This window comes from Gilbertella persicaria, assembly GCF_025201335.1.
Source record: "Gilbertella persicaria strain CBS 190.32 chromosome Unknown B0P05scaffold_21, whole genome shotgun sequence".
NCBI lineage: Eukaryota > Fungi > Mucoromycota > Mucoromycetes > Mucorales > Choanephoraceae > Gilbertella > Gilbertella persicaria.
Window position 1 is genome coordinate 92,472 of NW_026251982.1, and position 17,971 is coordinate 110,442.

The 17,971-nt window shown below is 37.9% G+C and overlaps 8 protein-coding genes across 8 annotated transcripts; 3 read left to right on the forward strand and 5 right to left on the reverse strand.

Annotated features, from left to right (window-relative positions):
• Positions 1-27: 27 nt before the first annotated feature.
• B0P05DRAFT_111298 (uncharacterized protein) lies at positions 28-3,310 on the reverse strand. Its single transcript, XM_051572964.1, has 3 exons — positions 3,055-3,310; positions 1,536-3,005; positions 28-1,493 (listed from the first exon to the last, which is right to left on the reverse strand). The coding sequence occupies exons 1-3, from the start codon at positions 3,215-3,217 to the stop codon at positions 85-87; spliced, it is 3,042 nt and encodes a 1,013-aa protein (XP_051434563.1). The 5' UTR covers positions 3,218-3,310; the 3' UTR covers positions 28-84.
• Positions 3,311-3,403: 93 nt separating this feature from the next.
• Positions 3,404-4,054, forward strand: B0P05DRAFT_579444 (uncharacterized protein; the record flags this gene model as incomplete). The annotated part of the gene is made up of 4 exons (XM_051581928.1): positions 3,404-3,545; positions 3,593-3,750; positions 3,799-3,901; positions 3,951-4,054. 4 exons carry the CDS (start codon positions 3,404-3,406, stop codon positions 4,052-4,054), a joined length of 507 nt encoding a protein of 168 aa, XP_051434564.1.
• A 125-nt stretch (positions 4,055-4,179) lies between these two features.
• Positions 4,180-6,537, forward strand: B0P05DRAFT_470842 (glycosyl hydrolases family 31-domain-containing protein; the record flags this gene model as incomplete). Its single annotated transcript, XM_051574580.1, has 4 exons — positions 4,180-4,312; positions 4,365-4,777; positions 4,825-6,079; positions 6,128-6,537. 4 exons carry the CDS (start codon positions 4,180-4,182, stop codon positions 6,535-6,537), a joined length of 2,211 nt encoding a protein of 736 aa, XP_051434565.1.
• Positions 6,538-6,587: 50 nt separating this feature from the next.
• On the reverse strand, positions 6,588-7,344 carry B0P05DRAFT_470557 (3,4-dihydroxy-2-butanone 4-phosphate synthase; the record flags this gene model as incomplete). The annotated part of the gene is made up of 3 exons (XM_051574566.1): positions 6,588-7,056; positions 7,112-7,229; positions 7,281-7,344. The coding sequence occupies 3 exons, from the start codon at positions 7,342-7,344 to the stop codon at positions 6,588-6,590; spliced, it is 651 nt and encodes a 216-aa protein (XP_051434566.1).
• Positions 7,345-7,538: 194 nt separating this feature from the next.
• On the reverse strand, positions 7,539-9,358 carry B0P05DRAFT_587385 (cytochrome P450; the record flags this gene model as incomplete). Its single annotated transcript, XM_051582585.1, has 6 exons — positions 7,539-7,709; positions 7,768-7,792; positions 7,843-8,038; positions 8,083-8,331; positions 8,378-8,845; positions 8,896-9,358. 6 exons carry the CDS (start codon positions 9,356-9,358, stop codon positions 7,539-7,541), a joined length of 1,572 nt encoding a protein of 523 aa, XP_051434567.1.
• Positions 9,359-9,930: 572 nt separating this feature from the next.
• On the reverse strand, positions 9,931-11,672 carry B0P05DRAFT_542683 (Adenylosuccinate synthetase). The gene is made up of 4 exons (XM_051578340.1): positions 11,496-11,672; positions 11,376-11,445; positions 11,228-11,323; positions 9,931-11,172 (listed from the first exon to the last, which is right to left on the reverse strand). Exons 1-4 carry the CDS (start codon positions 11,613-11,615, stop codon positions 10,166-10,168), a joined length of 1,293 nt encoding a protein of 430 aa, XP_051434568.1. The 5' UTR covers positions 11,616-11,672; the 3' UTR covers positions 9,931-10,165.
• Positions 11,673-11,872: 200 nt separating this feature from the next.
• B0P05DRAFT_542686 (uncharacterized protein) lies at positions 11,873-15,661 on the reverse strand. The gene is made up of 6 exons (XM_051578341.1): positions 15,393-15,661; positions 15,126-15,335; positions 12,856-15,072; positions 12,535-12,805; positions 12,316-12,485; positions 11,873-12,265 (listed from the first exon to the last, which is right to left on the reverse strand). The coding sequence occupies exons 1-6, from the start codon at positions 15,645-15,647 to the stop codon at positions 11,900-11,902; spliced, it is 3,489 nt and encodes a 1,162-aa protein (XP_051434569.1). The 5' UTR covers positions 15,648-15,661; the 3' UTR covers positions 11,873-11,899.
• A 753-nt stretch (positions 15,662-16,414) lies between these two features.
• On the forward strand, positions 16,415-17,256 carry B0P05DRAFT_587388 (uncharacterized protein; the record flags this gene model as incomplete). The annotated part of the gene is made up of 3 exons (XM_051582586.1): positions 16,415-16,579; positions 16,630-16,731; positions 16,777-17,256. The coding sequence occupies 3 exons, from the start codon at positions 16,415-16,417 to the stop codon at positions 17,254-17,256; spliced, it is 747 nt and encodes a 248-aa protein (XP_051434570.1).
• Positions 17,257-17,971: the final 715 nt, after the last annotated feature.

Sequence of the window (17,971 nt, forward strand, 5' to 3'; positions counted from 1 at the left end):
AACAGAAAAAAAAAAGAGGGGCAACATGATACAGTCTCAAACAGTATATGAAGGTTGATCTCCGCTTCGTGTCACAGCTTTATTTTACATCATCATGTACTTGTCAAGTATATAATTGAGGGTTTCTGCCCATTTACGACTCGTCTTTCTATGCTCGTATTCACCAGGAGCATTTTCAAGGCGCTTAATACTTGATCTTAACTGATCAAGGAAGATCTTTTCATAAAAGCAATAGCCAACACCTCGAGAAGAAACAGACATGATTTGAATCAGACAGACCCAGGCTTCGATTGCATACTGGTTATCATGTCCAGCATAAACAAGCGCATCTATCAACAATTGAGTGCAATGAACGACAGACCACTCTTGCTGCTGTACGCCCAAGTGATGAAGTCTACATGTCCAGTCTAGACAGAACAATCCTGCCTTAATGATGGTTTGCCAAGGTATAGTAGATTTGGGCTGTCCATGAATCAAGCTGGATAGGGTCCACATTAAGCTACGTGTTTGTGTCATAAATATCTCGGTTGATTTCAATCTTTCTGTATAATCTTGTTGAGGTACCCATTGTGTCAAGCAGATAGATACAAACACATAAAAAGTATCATGCTTATCATCTTGAATGCAACCAGTAGTGATATCGCGAGAAGCCTTGAAAAACAAGAAATCTATCACATCAGAGTCAATGTCTTGCCAAAGAACATTCACATCAAATAGAATTGGATTAGAAAAGGATTCCTTCAAGTGTTCATAAGCTGATGCTAAATCAGGTGTAGCAGACAACAATGGAGTCAAGAGTTGATGGTGTAAATAGACAGTGTTCGTTAAGCCCTTTATACGTCTTAGATCATGGTCGAATAGATGTCTTGTACGCTTGGTAACACTCTCTAACGAATGAATGACATGCAAATTGAACTGCATATCAAATAAATTGCTTTTTTCGTCTACAGGTTCTTTCAAAGGTATACTTGAATCCAAAGGTTCACAAGCATAAAGAGATGATTGTTTTGTGCCAACATAAATATCATCAAATGCTCTTCTTTTAGGCTTGTCTGACTTGAGGAAAACACTTCCATTGTTATCAGGGGCTTGGCCTGATCTATCAAACCATAAACGAGAGAAAAGAGGAGCGTGAACATAAATATCATCTTTGGTTCGCTTGGGACGCTTTCTACGACGATGTGGAGCGGGATTGACTTGAAGGCGAATCAAATGAGTGGTATCGACTTCTTCATTTAATGGCTTCTTGATAGCAAGAGATGACTTGGGTACTTTTCGTTTGGGTTTCTTGGATGTAGTGCGTCTACTGCCTGAATGAACCCGATTGTCTTCAACAGACTCTTCTATTGGCTTCTTACTGAGTAAGATAGGCATTTTGTTTTCTGATATAGTATAGTGATCTTCAAGATAAGTTTGAAAACGGGGTTTTGATTGAAAGGAAGGTGAGCGAGAAGCTTTTGGTAGCTTTGTTGATACGTTGTCATCACTAGAGTCTTTTTCTTGTTCAGTATTACTTTTATCTACTTGTTCTATACCATCAAATTCTTCGTTATCAGAAAATACATTTGGTATAGAATACTCAGTTGGGGTATCATCTTCTGAATCATGACCTTCACTTTCTGACTCAAGAAATGCCGCAAAAATGTCTTGTGTGCTTTTAGATTTTGATTCAACAGGCTTGGGTTTAGCAGAATTGGTGGGTTTTGAGCGATGTTTTGCTCCTGCTCGTAGTCTATCTTCTTCTTGAATATCCTTTTCAAATGTCTTGAGAAATGATGCAGGCAATAGTCCATTTAATGCATGTTTTTTTTTGAGTACATCTCGAATGGCAAAGCGTTTTCTCTTGGGCTGTCTAAATTCATATTCATCTTGAACAACAGGGATAGCCTCATTGTCATTTGTAACCTTCCTTTCTAGCTGTCTCGGATGTGGTTTTAGTCTCTTGGGCATAGCGAATATATCTTTTTCTTCTTCTTCTTCCTCCTCCTCCTCTTCTTCTTCGTTCTCTCCTTCGTCTTCATTATCTTCATTGCCTTCGTCGTTGTCGTCTTCTTCTTCACTGTCCAAAATAATACGTCTTCTTTTAGGTCGATGAGCAAAGTGAATATGTTCTTCTTCGTCGTCATCGTCATCTATTTTATCATAGTCACCATTTGCGTTGTCATGGCGATCATCCATATCCTTATCAGATGAACTAATATTAAAAATAGCTTTAGGTTGATAATCAAATGCAAAAATATCTTTGTTTAACGGTTGAGAAAATCGAGATGGTGTCCTTGCTGAATACTTCTTCTTTTTAGTAAATGTAATTGGCTTCCTTTTCTCTTGTGTGTTTAATGATGGCAAGATCAGTTTGTCCAAGTGATATTTTTCAAAATGTTCTGAATCTAACATAGTCTCGTCTTGAGTTAGGGCATAGTTTTGATCTAGTAGTCCGACTGAACTTTCGCTCTGCTGAGTTATTGGGATATATTGAGATTCAAACGTTTCTTGTTGCTGTTCTTGCCCAGCAGTTAAGAGATCATGCAGTTCGGTATCAACTTCACTTAAATTTTTTGCTGTAAAGGCTCTTTTGTATTTTTTAACAGTTTTGCTGATTAGTTCTCGGTACTGCTCGTATTCTAGAGTAAATGGATGAAGTTGAATGGCATTTCTTTGTCTTAGAGAAATACGAGATGGTGGAACAGGTTTCTTTTTCGATATCTTTACTACTAAAGCATTCGATTTAGGCTTATTTGCATCGAGTTCATTTGATTCAATTTCGTTCAATTCGAGTTCATTTGATTTAGGTTCATTTGATGTTGTCTCGACATTCGCATTGGTTGCTAAAGGGCGAGCATCAGATTGTGCTGGTATATCATCAGGCAAATTAACATCAATTGACTCGCTTGTATTGTTTTCAGCATTATTTGAATTGATTTCTTCAATTGCTTCTGGCCAAAGTGAGTCGCTTGTCAATAAGGCTAATGTTTCTTCGTCCAGGTCGTTTAGGTATGTGTCTGTATCTATATATGTAATTTTGAGTACACTATATGAAGTATAAAACAAGTTTACCAATAAGAGTTTTGTTGCTTTCTGAATGCTCGATTAGGTTCACATTGCTTTTGTTTTCGAGATTCGACATAAGGTGTTTGAATGCAGGAACAAAACGCGAGAATTTTTTTTCGGGTCTGCGCATTTTAAGACGCGTTTCTTTAGTCACGTGATAGACTATCATGCAGCATTGTCAAGACGTTCAATGGACTTGATATTCTACATTGAACACTCTTATATTGACATGGATTTCCAATTTCTTTTATTGTGATATCGTTACAAAAAATAAAAGCAGAAAGCAAGACCCTTGTGAATAAATGCTTATTCAAGTCAATTTCCTTTTTCTTTTTTTTCAAGTAATATTCTCTTCATGACAACGTTCACCGACATCAACCCTGACCGTCCACTTCTTGTTGGATCTGAAATACCAAAACCACCTTTTCCTTTTGCCTTACAGGGCACTGTCGTTAAAGGCTATGGCAGAGGTTCAAAACAACTCGGTATTCCAACAGGTAAAATACCTCTTTTTTTTTAAACCAGTAGTTATTAAGACGTGTAGCCAACTTGTCTGACGAGGCTATTGATGCCCTTGTATCTGGACTTGAGACAGGTGTTTACTATGGCTGGACACAAATTGGAGAACTCAAAAGCCAAGTATATCCCATGGTTATGAGTTTAGGTTGGAACCCTTATTTTAAGAATGAAAAACGCTCTGCAGTAAATAACATAAAATGTGTTTGTAGCATGTTACTCATGTGTATTTAGGAAGTGCATGTTATTCATGAATTTCCTGAGGACTTTTATGATGCACCTATTCGTGTGTTGGTCTTGGGATTTATTCGACCTGAACAAAACTATCCTTCTTTAGGTAATTAAACCGAGATTAAATCAAGAAAAAGGTACTAAGAGTCCATTAGACGCTTTAATTAGAGATATCAAGACAGATGTAGCTGTGGCACAGACTTCGTTGCAGAGAAAAAGATATCTAGAGTCTAAAGAGCACGAATTGTTTTTCAAGTAATGCGCCATATTGATTTTTGATGGCGTGCTTTTCTCAAATGATAGAATAAAAACCATTGATTTCGTGATTCAATGTTATATGTACATACAGAAGCTTTCTTTATTATTATTTTTCTCTATCGTATTATGACTAAAGATACTTTGTTATTCATTGCAGTTGAATCCAACACATACCGTATTGGATCTTTTTCTATCACAGTGAATGCATTAGAAAATTATCTGTTGATTCAGGGACGACATGATCGCGTTGTTTGGCAAAGTACATGATCCCAATGTTTGCAATGTTTGATTATTTATTTGTTTACGTGTAGCAATGAAAAACAAGCCTTTTATTCAATCCTCTTTGGGACAAGATACGTTTAAAAATGGTGATGGTGGTGTATTCAGAATTACTGAGATAGAAGATGGCCCTACCAATACAACGCTCTCTCAGACAATTCAAGAAGTCTCTTTTGATAAACAAACACTAGTCTTTTCGGGCTATTTGAATTTTGCTGACCAATCTCATCAAATCGAGTATCAAGCTCAGTTTAGTGCATGGAATGAAAAGCAACTCGAGCTCCATGTCTCTATTAATGACGGTGATCGTATTTTGCTTAGCTTTGCAAGTAATGCTGGAGAAGACTTTTATGGCTTTGGTGAACAGTTCTCTTACTCTACGCTCAAGGGACAAAAAGTACCTATCTTTGTCAGAGAGCAAGGTATTGGTCGAGGAGAAGAGCCAGTAAGTAGAAAATTCTGCCTATTTGTAAATGTACTGATGGGCCATAGGTAACTTCTATCTTGAATAATCCCGAGGGTGTTTTTGGTGAATTTGCTGGCGGTGACAGCTTCACAACCTATTGCCCTGTACCCCAATTCATTTCTACAGACAACCGATCTTTCTTTCTAAAGAATTCAGAATACTCTAGTTTTGATTTGCGTGACGATGATCGTGTTACTGTTCGTGTAAACACAGCTGTACTTGAAGGCCGTTTGATCGACGGTGATGATTTACTTGATTTGGTTTCGGAATACACACTATATTCAGGTCGTATGGAAGCTTTACCCGATTGGATTTCTGAAGGTGCTGTGGTGGGCATGCAAGGTGGACAAGAAAAAGTTCGCAAGACAATAGAAGATCTTCAAAGACACAATACACCTATTGCTGCTGTTTGGTTACAAGACTGGTGTGGTAAGAGAATTCAAAGAACACCTCAAGGTGCCGAGTTTAAGCGTCTTTGGTGGAATTGGGAAAGTGATGATGTTCTCTATCCTGACTGGTCTAGCTTTGTAAACAAGGAACTAAAACCACAAAACATTCGCACTTTGGCTTATGTCAACACCTTTTTGGCCAATGTACATGCAAAGCCCTCTTATCGTAACAATTATTTCTTGGAAGCCCAAGAGAAAGGCTATTTGGTCAAGAAAGCCAAGACAAATCAAGCTTATATTGTCAGCAGTGGACCTAATTTTGAAGCAGGTATTTTAGACTTGAGTAATCCTGAAACTATAAGCTGGTTCAAGGCGATCGTCAAGAAACAAATTTGGGATGCAGGTATTTCAGGCATGATGACGGATTTTGGAGAGTACTTGCCTTATCACAGTGATGTGATTGAATTGGCATCAGGTGTATCCCCAGAAGTCTATCATAACCGATACCCTGAAGAATGGGCAAAGTTGCATTCTGAGCTGTTGCATGAACTTGGGTTGATTTCAGAAGCTGTTCTGTTCTATCGTGCTGGTTTCACTCGTACACCTGGCTACATTAACTTGATGTGGGCTGGCGATCAGAATGTTGCTTGGGACGAACATGATGGTATCAAGAGTGCAGTTACCGGTATGCTCTCAGGTGGTTTCTCAGGTTTTTCGATTACACACAGTGATATTGGCGGGTACACAACCATTCTGGCTGCTCCTTTGCTAGAGTTGGTTCGATCCAAAGAATTGCTATTTAGATGGATGGAATTATCTGCTTTTACTGCTGTCTTTAGAACACATGAAGGTATCATTCCTGATGCTAATGCCCAGTTTTATGATGACGAAGGTAACATTGTCAAGATAAAAAGATGAGCACTCATTTGCATTTTGATAGAATCTCTAGCTCATTATGCTTATACAGCCAAGTTATACAAATCATTGAGTCCTTATAGAAGAAGCTTGATTCAAGAAGCACATACTAAAGGCTGGCCACTCATGAGACATCTTGTGCTCTATTATCCCCATGATCCTATCGTTCGCCACATCAAATATAGTCAATATCTGTTAGGCAAGAGTCTTTTGATTGTACCCACGCTTAGCCCTGGCCTATCCCATGTCAAAGCTTATCTCCCCAAAGAGGAAGGTATTACCTGGCGACATATTTGGACAAATCAAACCTATACCGCAGATGGACAGCATATTGAAATTGAAGCACCCTTCAAGAAACCTGCTGTTTTCATTAGAGAACCACGCGAAGATCATGAATTACTAGATGACTTTTTGACTTTTGTTGCTCATCAATAAAGCCTCTGTTTATTTACATGTTCTATCATTTTTTTTTTCTCTTTGTCTGTTTAGTTTTCATAATGTAATCTTTTGTAAGCAATGATATCCTTGATGGTAATCATTTTGATGCCGTGTTTCTTAGCAAAAGCAAAGCAATCATCTCTTCTAGCCATGTCACCATTTTCATCATCCTCTTTGATCAACTCACCAATACAAGCAACAGGTTGAACACCGGCTAATTGACAAAGATCTACGGCAGCTTCTGTATGTCCAAAGCGTTTAAATGTACCTCCAGGGACAGCACGAAGAGGCAAGATATGACCGGGACGCATGAAATCTTCTGGCTTACTGGAAGGATCTGCCAACTTGCGACATGTCAGCGCTCTGTCATGAGCACTAATACCTGTAGTTGTTCCATGGGCATAGTCACAAGAAACAGTGTATGCTGTTCTCATTAGTTCTGTGTTTCTTTCTACCATCAAAGGAAGTTGTAATTCATCAAGACGTTCACTTGTTGTAGGTGCACAAACGTAACCACTATTTTCATATGAATATACTCACGCTTTTTTTTCTTTCATTTTTCTTTCTTTACCTGGAATAACGAATCAAAAATGCCATTTGTTGTGTTGTAATATTTTCAGCTGCAATAATTAAATCACCTTCATTTTCACGGTCTTCATTATCCATTACAATGACAAACTTGTTGGCAGCTTTTATAGTATCAATATCTTATTACTTCACAAAGAAAAACTACAACTTACCAAAGTCTTTTAAGGCATCTTCCACGGAATCGAATTCGTATTTAAAGGCTTGTGTTTCGACCATGACGTATAAATTAGAGAGTAAAGAAAAGAGAAGAAAAGAAAGGGTTAAAAAAGAACATTGATATCTGTCGAGGAGATTGAATTGGGACTGGGAAAATGCATGTGTCAGCAAATGATATTAGTATTACTCATCTTCATAAATTAATCAAAGTTTTGGTTCGGTTAAAATAAGCTGCCATTTTTATTTTGTTTTGTTTATTTTACAAGTGCATTAGCACGCTTCACAAATTTAAGTTTGTAAGGGAGAGGCAACAATGTAAGACCAGCATTTGTGGCACCTTCAAGATCAGGTAAACCTTGATCACTTGGCTCAATGTAGCATCTAGCAAACAATTGAATAAATGCAGCGAAAATTTCTACTTCAGCCTAGAGAGAACATTATTAATCCATTATTGGACTGATTATAAATACAATCAATACTTACCAGATAGATGCCTGGGCAAATACGTCTTTTACAATAACAATAGTAAGTATGAAACAATCTTTTTTTCTTGCTTACCTTCCCCAGCCAAAATTATATTGATCGCGCTCTTCAATACGTCCATTAGCAGATGATTGCATTGTCTTGAGGTTATTCATGAATCGATCAGGCTTGAATACATCAGGGTCGTCGTAACGATCAGGGTTGCTATGCATACTGCCCATATTGGAAATAATGGTAGAACCCTTGGGGATGAAATAACCATCTACTTCAACTAATAGATCCATTTAGTATAGTGTCTATGATATTGTTACCTACTATCTTCAGCAGCAGCATGAGGCAAACCAAATGCAGAAGTGGGTCTATATCTCATACATTCCTTGATAACAGAAACACAGAAGGGCAATTCGAGTCGATCAGCAAAAGAGGGTGTGCGTTCATGCTTTTGAATAAATGCATCAATTTCTTCAACAACACGCTTCTGAGTCTCGGGATGATGACACATCAACACAAAGTTCCATGACAATGTCACAGAGATTGTATCAGTACCAGCAGCAATCAAATCCGCTATAAACATCAATGAGTCTTTTAAGGCAAAACACATTATACTTACACATAAACACAATCTTTTCTTCCATACTCATTGGGAAGCCATTTTCATCCAATGATTTCACTACATTGGGTTCCTCTTTCTTAAGTGCCTCTTCAATTAACTTGATGTAGATAGGATTACGTTCATTATTGATGAAGTTCTTCCATTTGCTAGTCTTGTTAGAAAAGTAGTTGAAGAGTGACAAGATGGGCAAGAAGCTAGGCAAATCTTCTTCAAGACCTGCATACTTCATGGATGTCTCCACCATATGAGCCAATTTGCTAAATTCTGGATCATCTACTGAATCAAAACGGCGGCCAAAACATGCTTGAAAGATTACGTTCATGGTATTTAGTTCCAAAAACTTGAGAGGGTTGATATTGCCTTCTTTCTCGGTTGCTTCTATCAATCGATGCACAAAATCTGCTGATTCTTTCTTGATGTTATCTAGAAAGTTGTCCATTTGTTTAGGAGCCAATACAGATAAGGCTATAACATAAATTGAGTAAAATGCAGGTGCCATATTATCTATTTTTTACCTGCGGCTCTATTTTTTTTGAACGACATGCCTGGCTGTGAGAAGACGATACCATGACCTCCTAAGCCATAATAGTCCATAGCATAAGTAATATGAGGACGATGTGAAGCATCAGCACCGCGACCGACAAATATTTTGTGTGCTAAATGAGGATCGTCCACCATAATCCATCTTTGTTGTCCCATTCGAAGTTGAATGATAGGACCTAGTTCCTTATGCCATTTAGAAACTTGAGCGCCAGGCAATTCACCCAAGGATAACAAATGGCCAACATAAGGATAATGGGAACCGGGCGTAGGAATTTCCTTGATTAATCCATCTGTAACAGACTTTTTATTTTGATGCAGAAGTTGATAAGATGAATAGAGCAATACAGCCGCAATACTAACAGCAGGAAAAATATGTTCCTGCTCAAAGCGGGAAGGAAGTCTAATCGACTTGAGATATTCTGCTGCTTTGTCCATGAAAGTTACAAGAAAGAAGAATAAGAAGAGAGAAGATGTGTTTATATTTTCTAACCGAAATTTGTTCTGAATGCAATTAATGTAGGTTACACGTTGCCCTATCAAACACAGGTTAAGCACAGAATATTGTGATATTTACAAAACCATTTAAAATGCGTCAATAGCCAAAGCTTGGCTTATCTTGTAGATAGGGAGAATATTGAGAGGTAGAAAAACAATGAAATATATCTTGATTGTTTATTTTTCTAAACTTGATAAAATGAACAACGAGTTTTTATCAGCATCGGCAAGTATGATTTAGTAGTAACGCATTGAGAAATAGCTGCGATAAACTTACTTTTCTTTCATCCGATTAAAAGATAGCTATCAAATTGTTTGTATACACGAGTTCTTGCTCTCAAATTAGTGAGAAAATCGTTTTGAATGCGTAGTCAAGTTGGCTCAGGGAAAGTATGAACATTTCTGTGAAACCAAAGGCACCATAAAGAATGGGATGACATTTATCCTGAATTGCTTTTTTTCGAAAATAACGGGTAAACAATGTTTCTTCTTTAGCAATGTAATCCTAAAGACAAAGCATTTGATATAGCACCCAAAGCATTTGATATAGCACCCAAAGCACCCTTGATACAACAATTACGTCTAAATGAGGACTACCCTTCAACTTGCAACATCTATTTTCTTTTTTTTTGTGGTTATAAATATATGTACGTTTATTCTCTTTTACAGTGTGACAAAGACAATATAAAATAAATAAAAGGAATGAAAAAGATATCTATGTGCAAATGATGTTGTTGATAAATATGATTAGTTGGAAACAGGCTTGTGAATCATGGCTTCTCTGCCGGGACCAACACCGATCCATTCAACAGGGACGCCGGTTTCTTTTTCGATAAAGGCAATGTATTTCTTTGCATTTTCAGGAAGTTCTTCAAACTTGGTACACTTGGAAATATCTGTCATCCAACCAGGAAGTTCAACGTATTCGACTTCAACTCTGGAAAGAAGATCAAGGTCAGCAGGGAAAGATGTCAATTTCTTGCCATCCAAATGGTATGCAACAGCAACCTTGATTGTAGGTAATTGATCAAGAATATCAAGCTTGGTCAAGTTATAGCTAGTGTAACCGTTGATCATGGTAGAATAGCGAAGGACAACAAGATCTAACCAACCACAACGACGCTTACGACCAGTAGTAACACCGATTTCAAAACCAACAGTTTGAAGATGTTCACCAATTTCGTTTAATTGTTCAGTGGGGAAGGGACCACCACCGACACGGGTACAGTATGCTTTCACAACACCAACAACACTAGAGATCATGTTGGGAGGAATACCAAGACCAGTACAGACACCACCAATAGCAGTACTTGAGGAAGTAACATAGGGATATGTACCAAAGTCAATATCAAGCATCAAGGCATTGGCACCTTCAACAAGGATACGCTTACCAGCCTTGATTTGTTCGTGAAGATAAGGAATAGTGTCAATAACGTAAGGTTTAACACGTTCAGCAAGTTCCTTGTAACGTGCGAGTTCAGCTTCAACGTCGTATTCAAAGTTACCGTAACGTTTGCGCTTGTTTTCAACCATGTTTCTGAATCGCGCAGAGAATTCTTCAAATTCAAAGAGGTGGTGGACACGGATACCAGAACGAGAAGCCTTGGAAGAGTAGGTAGGACCAATACCCTTACCGGTAGTACCAATGCTACCACGGCCTAATTCAACTTCCTTGAGGCCATCAATCTTTTGGTGGAGATCAAAAACGAGATGGGCACGGTCGGAGAGAAGAAGACGACCTTCACAGTTGAGACCTAAAAAAAACAAATGAATACTTCAAGTTTCTCCCTTTTTTTTGCGTCTATTTACCTTTAGCTTCAAGCTTGGCCTTTTCTTCAAAGAAAGAAGGCAAGTGGACAACGACACCATTACCAACCAAAGCGATACAGTTAGGGTTAATCAAACCTATATACACTATGTAAATACATATAACTTTATAATTATATGCAATACGAACCAGAGGGCAACATATGGAAATCGTACTTGATATCATTGACAACGATAGTATGACCAGCATTATTACCACCCTAAGAAAGGAGATTAGCGCAAAGTGCATAATAAATGTGATTTCACTTACAGCACAACGGGCACAGATTTCTGCTTCACCACAAAGGATATCAGACAACTTGCCTTTTCCTTCATCACCCCATTGAGAACCAAGAACGACAGAAATACGACCCTTTTGCAACATAGACATAGTGATTTAAAGTGAGAGAAACCAACAAGAACAAGAGTTTCAAACCATTTGGCTCTATAAATACTAAAATAGATGAGACTTTGATTTCCTTATTTTGATAGAAAGATTTATAGATGGTCCGACGATGACTCTTACAATCTATGACTTTATTCTCCATGTAAGAAAGTTCGGATTCGTCCTGATTGGTCATTGCTATCCGCAACTTCCCATGCTTCATCTCACTGAGATTTAACCAAAAAAAAAATTTACAAATAATAGTTTTATTCATGATAGATATGCAATTTTTAATGTGCTGAACTAGCAGTTCTAGAGGCTTTTTGTTGTTCTTTACGGAAATAGTCTTTACGACGTTCCTTAGTTTTAACTTCGGTCTTTTCAGCGATTTTAGCCTTCTTCTTTTCATTGGCTTCACGGCGTTCAGAATCCTTGAACTTACGCTTGCGATCCTTTTCGTTGCGGAGTGTATTTAGTTGTTGCATGAGTGTCACAATCTTCTTTTCTTCAGGCTCAAGCACCACAGCACGCTTATTCAAGTAGGATTGCTTCTTACTCTTTGTGGCGTTCTTGGGCTTATTGGCAAATGGTAACTCAGCTTGAAGTGACTTGGGTACCTTCAGGGCATTGAAGCGGCGCTCTTTTCTTTCGATTGGCTAAGAAAAAAAGGGATTAGCAAGAATATTATCTATAAAAAAATTTGTACCTTATAGATGGAATCCACCTTTTGAGGTGCATGCATATTCAATTCTTTTCTGATTTGACCTGTAGTACGCATACCTTGCCAGCTCTGTTTGGAAGACAATAATAAGGATGTGACAGGGTTATAGAATTTACGAGGTTTCACAGGATACCATGCTCTCAAAAAAACGATATCTATTTGATTATTAGACTAAAAAATAAATTTTATCCGGAAATAACATACCACTCATTAATATCTTATCTTCGAAGGTTGCACGGAAATGACCTTCAGGCTTGGGTAAAGCTTTCTTGACTTGACCACGAATACCAGAGACTGTACGAATATTGGCACCTTCAAATTTAGCAACTTCCAGAGATGAAGTAAACATGTCTCTGATAAAAGCGGTATTTCTATAAACTTTGGTGGGATAACCTGTCAACTTGAGTTTCTTGACAATTTCAGCCGATTGACTAATATCTACAACAGCACCTGTGGCGCTGATACGGAAAGTAGACTATATATATATATCATATGAATAAAACGCATAATCTCTGTGTTACTTACATTTCTGCTGTCGGATACATTCTGTACAGCACAGAAACCTGTATTAGGGGTATGCACGGGACCATAGAAAGTAGCCAAACAATGCATATGTTCAGGTGTATATTTAAGCATGCGATTACGTGTACCATCATTAAGGGAATAAATAGGAATACTCTGGAAACGTCTCCAACCAATTGAGAAGATAAGAGGATCGTTTGTCTTGAGAATCTTTGGATGCCAACGATGACGTTTGATTCTGACTTGGACCCAGCCAAATTGATCTTCCGTGGGCAAAAGACCACCGACAAGAATAGGATAAGTAGGATCAAAATTTTCAACAAACTCACAAGGCATGTTCTTTATCAAAAGACGTACATAACTGCCTGGACGATAACCTTCTACCATGGCTCTTGTTTGAGGATCATCGTTTTCAAACTCAAGACGGTTTACTTCAAGTTGTTGTTGAATTTCGGCCTTCTTTTGTTCGTAAAAGTCCATTTTGGGCCCTTCATCATCATCTCCAAACTCTTCAGTAAATTTCTTGCGAAGTTCTTCTTTACGCTTGGCAATCCTTTCACGCTCTACCATCATAGGGTCACGAATCATGCCTTCTTTGTCTTTCTTCTTGGACTTGCCTTCTTCACCCTCACCTTCTTGTTCGGAATCTGCTTCAAGGTCCTCAAAATCACCTTCTACTTCATCTTCTTCAGGTGGGAAAGCACTTTGGCCATTGGCAGCATCAATATCACCTGTAATGAAGCGATTTCTGATTGAATCTAAAGTTTCTTCATCGTCCCATTCTTCTAATTCTTCATAATCAATGGGATCACGACTACTGTCCATCACTTCAGCAGAAGCAGTAGTGTTTTCACGCTTCAATTGGAAGAATTCTTCTTCTTCAGCATCTTCAGCATCCTCCTTTTCTTCAGTATCGTTGTCGTAATTGCCGTTCAAAATATCTTCAGGACTCAAATCAAGATTGTTGTAAATAAGAGACATCAAATTAGTGCGTCTATGGTTGCTGAACATTTCGCTTGCTTTTTCTTGAAGATTGGCCTTCCAGCGAAGTTCACCAGCAAGATCTTGGTCGTCATCATCAGCTGTCTTTCTGCGACCGTCTACCATAACCATATCTTCATCCTCATCGCCTTGACCCAAATCACTGTCACTGTCAGCAAATTCAAAAGAAGGCTCATTTTCTTGGTCTTCCTTATCGTCTTTTTCTCCCTTCTTGGGAATATTTCTAGTATCGAACTTGGACAATGCTTTACCGCGACGAGGCGCATCTTCGTCCATATCTTCGTCATCATCTTCTCCTACATCCATCATATCTTCGTCATCATCATCCTCATCCTCATCTTCTTCCATATCTTCATCTTCAGTACCGAAAACAGCACGTCTACGAGTTCTGCCACTTTCGTCTTGTTCCAAAGTTTCTTTTACATCAGCAGCCTTGACAGGTGCAGAGCCAGAAAAGATACGCAATTCAGATTCTTCCAACTGAGAAGCTAATGTGTCCTGAGCATCTTGAAGGTTCATCACTAACTTTTCACCTGTACCATGAGGAATCACTTGTTCCTCTTCCTCTTCTTCTTCATCTTCACCATTTTCTTTAGGCTCAGAAGGAGCATAAGCTGATTTCTTTGTGAAATGACCAGGTACATTAATGTAGACAGCATCTTTATCATACATAACACCACCCACATCAGACATGGGAGCATAGATCAACTTGTGCTTTTCATCTAAACGCTTACGTTCCTTATCAGGTAAAGGACAAGGATCAGGCAAGACAGACACATCAGCCAAAAAGTGATCGCCTGCACCTGGAATGTGCACACGCATATTTGATTTGAGATTCGTACCACGCAAATAACCATACAGAGTAACTGTGCGGTCACAATGAGGTTTACGATGAAGTAGCTCAGGATCTGTCAAGTCTTCAATACGATCAGCAACTACATAAGGATGGTTATTACGCCAAATAAGAGGTCTGAATTTCATGACTGAGATAAAACGAGACAAGTTTTGGATTTCCATATTGGGATATCTGCCATTGATGATGCCTGACAAGTAAAAGAGTTTAGCACCTTGATAAATTTCAGTCCAAAAACGATTCTTCAATCTCTTCTTTGTTGTCTTGAGTGTCTTGTTGTTACGGAATTTGTCTAAATGTGTCAAAACACCCATTACTTTAGGGAAACCATGGGATTGTAAAATATTCAAAAATTCAAAGGTTTCCTATGCGTACACAGTGTTCATTGGATTGCTTCACTCGTTGTTATTTTACTTACCATTTCAAAGCCAAAACTAGCATCAATCATCAACAGAACAAGGTCAGCCACTTTGGCCACATCAATCATTGAGTTCATATCATTGTTGCATTCCATAAAAGTCAAACGTCTCTTTTTACCACTGACAACAGTAATAGGGCCCTTGATGTCATTCAAGTTGTGTTTTGTGTATCGCTTCACTAAAGAACGAATCAATGTTGATTTGCCCGTCTATTTTTATAAATAAAAAAGACATTCAGTATATATAGCTATAATCTTTAAACTTACGCCTGGAGGTCCAACAACAGCAATAACAACAGGAGGTGACTCAAGAGGTGTACGATCAACAAGAGGAACGTGAAGCTTCTTTTCTCCAATATCTTGATTACGTCTGACAGTTTTCTCGGCTTTACCAGAACTCTGGAAAGTGAAAGCTTTAGGATTACTGGACTTCTTTGCGTTTGAAAACTTGTTTTCCTTTTTACGCTCAACTTTCTTGCCGGCCTTCTTCTTGATGTGAGGCTTTTGTGTTCTTTCTTCCATGGTAATCAAGAAAAAGATCTACAAATTTTTTTTCTTGAAAAAAAAAAGATGTTTAATTTCTGCGAAATAAAAGCAGTCATACTTCTTTAAAAGGAAATGTGTTCCTTGATTTGTCGCAATGCTCATGGATGCACGCTTAATCTCATGCTGGTTACCATGGATAGGGGATTCTATAGATACAGAGCCAATACACTCATATAGTAGCCTTGTACATCTTTTTTTCTGTACAGGACACTGTTCACCATAGAAACTAGATTGCAATTGATTTAGAAGAAAAGTGAACATAAGCCATAACAGCGTGTCATGTGAATTTGCTATGGAAGGTATGTTGTTTGTAACATGATCTTGGCATGCGCTGTCAATGTATACAAAACAACACATAAGAGTCATCATTATGCAAACCATTTGTTAGGTAATGTGACTCTTTTTCATACCAAGCCATTGGATCGACTGCATTCATGAAGGAGTCAATTCTAAAGATACATTTAGACTAACATAGCTTTAGAACATTCACTTTGATTCATACTAATTATTATGCCATTTCTTTTCTTGGCTTAAAAGGTCAAGCGAAGTGTGTCCGTTTACGGTTAAATAAACTTCCTGTTTATTTGGCATGTGAAAATAGAAAACTAAGCATGTAACTTTAATACCCCACACAAATACACACACACACACACACACACTTGCGTACATCTATATACACATCTTTTTTCTTTTTTCTTTTTTCTTTTCTATTTCTCCTTTTTCCCTAGTGTAGTGCATAAATTATGGTAGCCACTAGAAAACAAAGAGTTTTACCATCATGGCTATTAAGACTTGTTGGTATTTCCTCAATAGCTACAGCACTTGTAGGCCTTGCTCTATATTGGTTCAAGAAACATCCTTCACGTCGCCACTTAACAGGAGGTGACACAGCAAATGTCAGTGATGAGGTAAATTCAAGATGATGACTTTGCATTTCGCTCATCGCAACACAATATAGACTGATGACCTTGCTGAAGACGGATGGAGTCAAAAGATCTTGAACAGTCTCAAGTCAACAGTTCGGAAGAATAAGAAACGAATGACCATTTCATTAAAAAATGTAAGAAACCCCCTTTATTTTGACGTGGCTAATATGTCCCTAAAGACTGTCCTTTGGAATCCCTCCCCTGATGTAGATACACCCATTTATGCTTTTCGAGAAAAAAGCATTCAGTTACTCGCTCGACTCTCCTATCTGTACGATATTTATGTCATTGTTCATGTAAATTCAGAAGAAGAGAAAGCGAATATTGGAGCCTTGTTGGCCAATGCTTCTAATGTATTTAAAGAATTGATTGATCCTCGTAAAATCATCTATTGCTCAGAAGAAGAAGGCAAAGTACATATTATTCGACATATTGAACCTTTTGTTCATATTGAAGGAGGCTGGGAAATGGATGATGGTGAAGAAATCATCAAAACACTAAAGCCTTTTGTCAATAAGATTATCTGGCTTATGACAAGGAGAAGAAGAGATTCTTTTAGACCCGAAAACTTAAAACAAGCAGACCGTGCTACTATTGGTCAAAACGTAGAGATAGCAGATTCTTTGATAGACACTTCAGTTGCTCGTCAAGTGAAATAAGTAATATAATACCAAATATTAAAATATGCGAAATAAAGACGTGTTTAATATAGTACGTGCTGCTCTACCTCGCTTGCTATGCTTGACTTCTATCATAGTATGGTGGTGACAATGTATAGTCAAAAATACGTATCGTTAAGAAATTAATGAGTTACATTGTAAAAATCTCGGATTGACATGATGTTGTATTTCAAGCTATAGCACGTCTCAAAGAAGAGCAAAACGATCTCGAATGCAAACCTCTTAGAACTGAAAACCGCATAATACTTGTCATGTATAATGAAAAGGCCATTTGCAAGCCAATTCCACCAACTACGCTGTACGACAAATATGATGTAAAATTCGAATCAAATAATGGTTCATTAAAAAGTGCATTCAGTATTTTGTTCAAACATACAATTAAAGCAAAGAGCAATTATTTAGACTATTTGTCTAATACATTAACCAATGTATTGCTTATCACCTCTGACATCCAAACGTTTTCTTTATTCATCTACAGTTGCCATACATATCAGAAAGCATTTTCTTCCAATTTGGACATAATTGTGAATCTCTCGGTACCATTTGGCCCATAGCAAGCAACTTCATCATATATACTATCTGATACGAAAGTAATGCAAAAAACCACTTGTTTGTGCACCTCTCAATGCAATCAGGACAACAATTACTAATCCATTCAATTCCGAATTTAAGCATCTTATTAAAAAGTCTATCC

Coding starts and splice junctions, on each gene's coding strand:
- B0P05DRAFT_111298 (XM_051572964.1), bottom strand. CDS start 3,217: ATGATAGTCTATCACGTGACTAAAGAAACGCGTCTTAAAATGCGCAGA. Junction 3,006..3,054: donor AAGCAACAAAACTCTTATTG/GTAAACTTGTTT, acceptor TTACATATATAG/ATACAGACACATACCTAAAC. Junction 1,494..1,535: donor TGATAACGAAGAATTTGATG/GTATAGAACAAG, acceptor AACAAGAAAAAG/ACTCTAGTGATGACAACGTA.
- B0P05DRAFT_542686 (XM_051578341.1), bottom strand. CDS start 15,647: ATGGAAGAAAGAACACAAAAGCCTCACATCAAGAAGAAGGCCGGCAAG. Junction 12,806..12,855: donor ATGTATCCGACAGCAGAAAT/GTAAGTAACACA, acceptor ATATATATATAG/TCTACTTTCCGTATCAGCGC. Junction 12,486..12,534: donor AGATAAGATATTAATGAGTG/GTATGTTATTTC, acceptor ATAATCAAATAG/ATATCGTTTTTTTGAGAGCA.
- B0P05DRAFT_542683 (XM_051578340.1), bottom strand. CDS start 11,615: ATGTCTATGTTGCAAAAGGGTCGTATTTCTGTCGTTCTTGGTTCTCAA. Junction 11,446..11,495: donor AAATCTGTGCCCGTTGTGCT/GTAAGTGAAATC, acceptor CTCCTTTCTTAG/GGTGGTAATAATGCTGGTCA. Junction 11,324..11,375: donor TTTCCATATGTTGCCCTCTG/GTTCGTATTGCA, acceptor TAGTGTATATAG/GTTTGATTAACCCTAACTGT.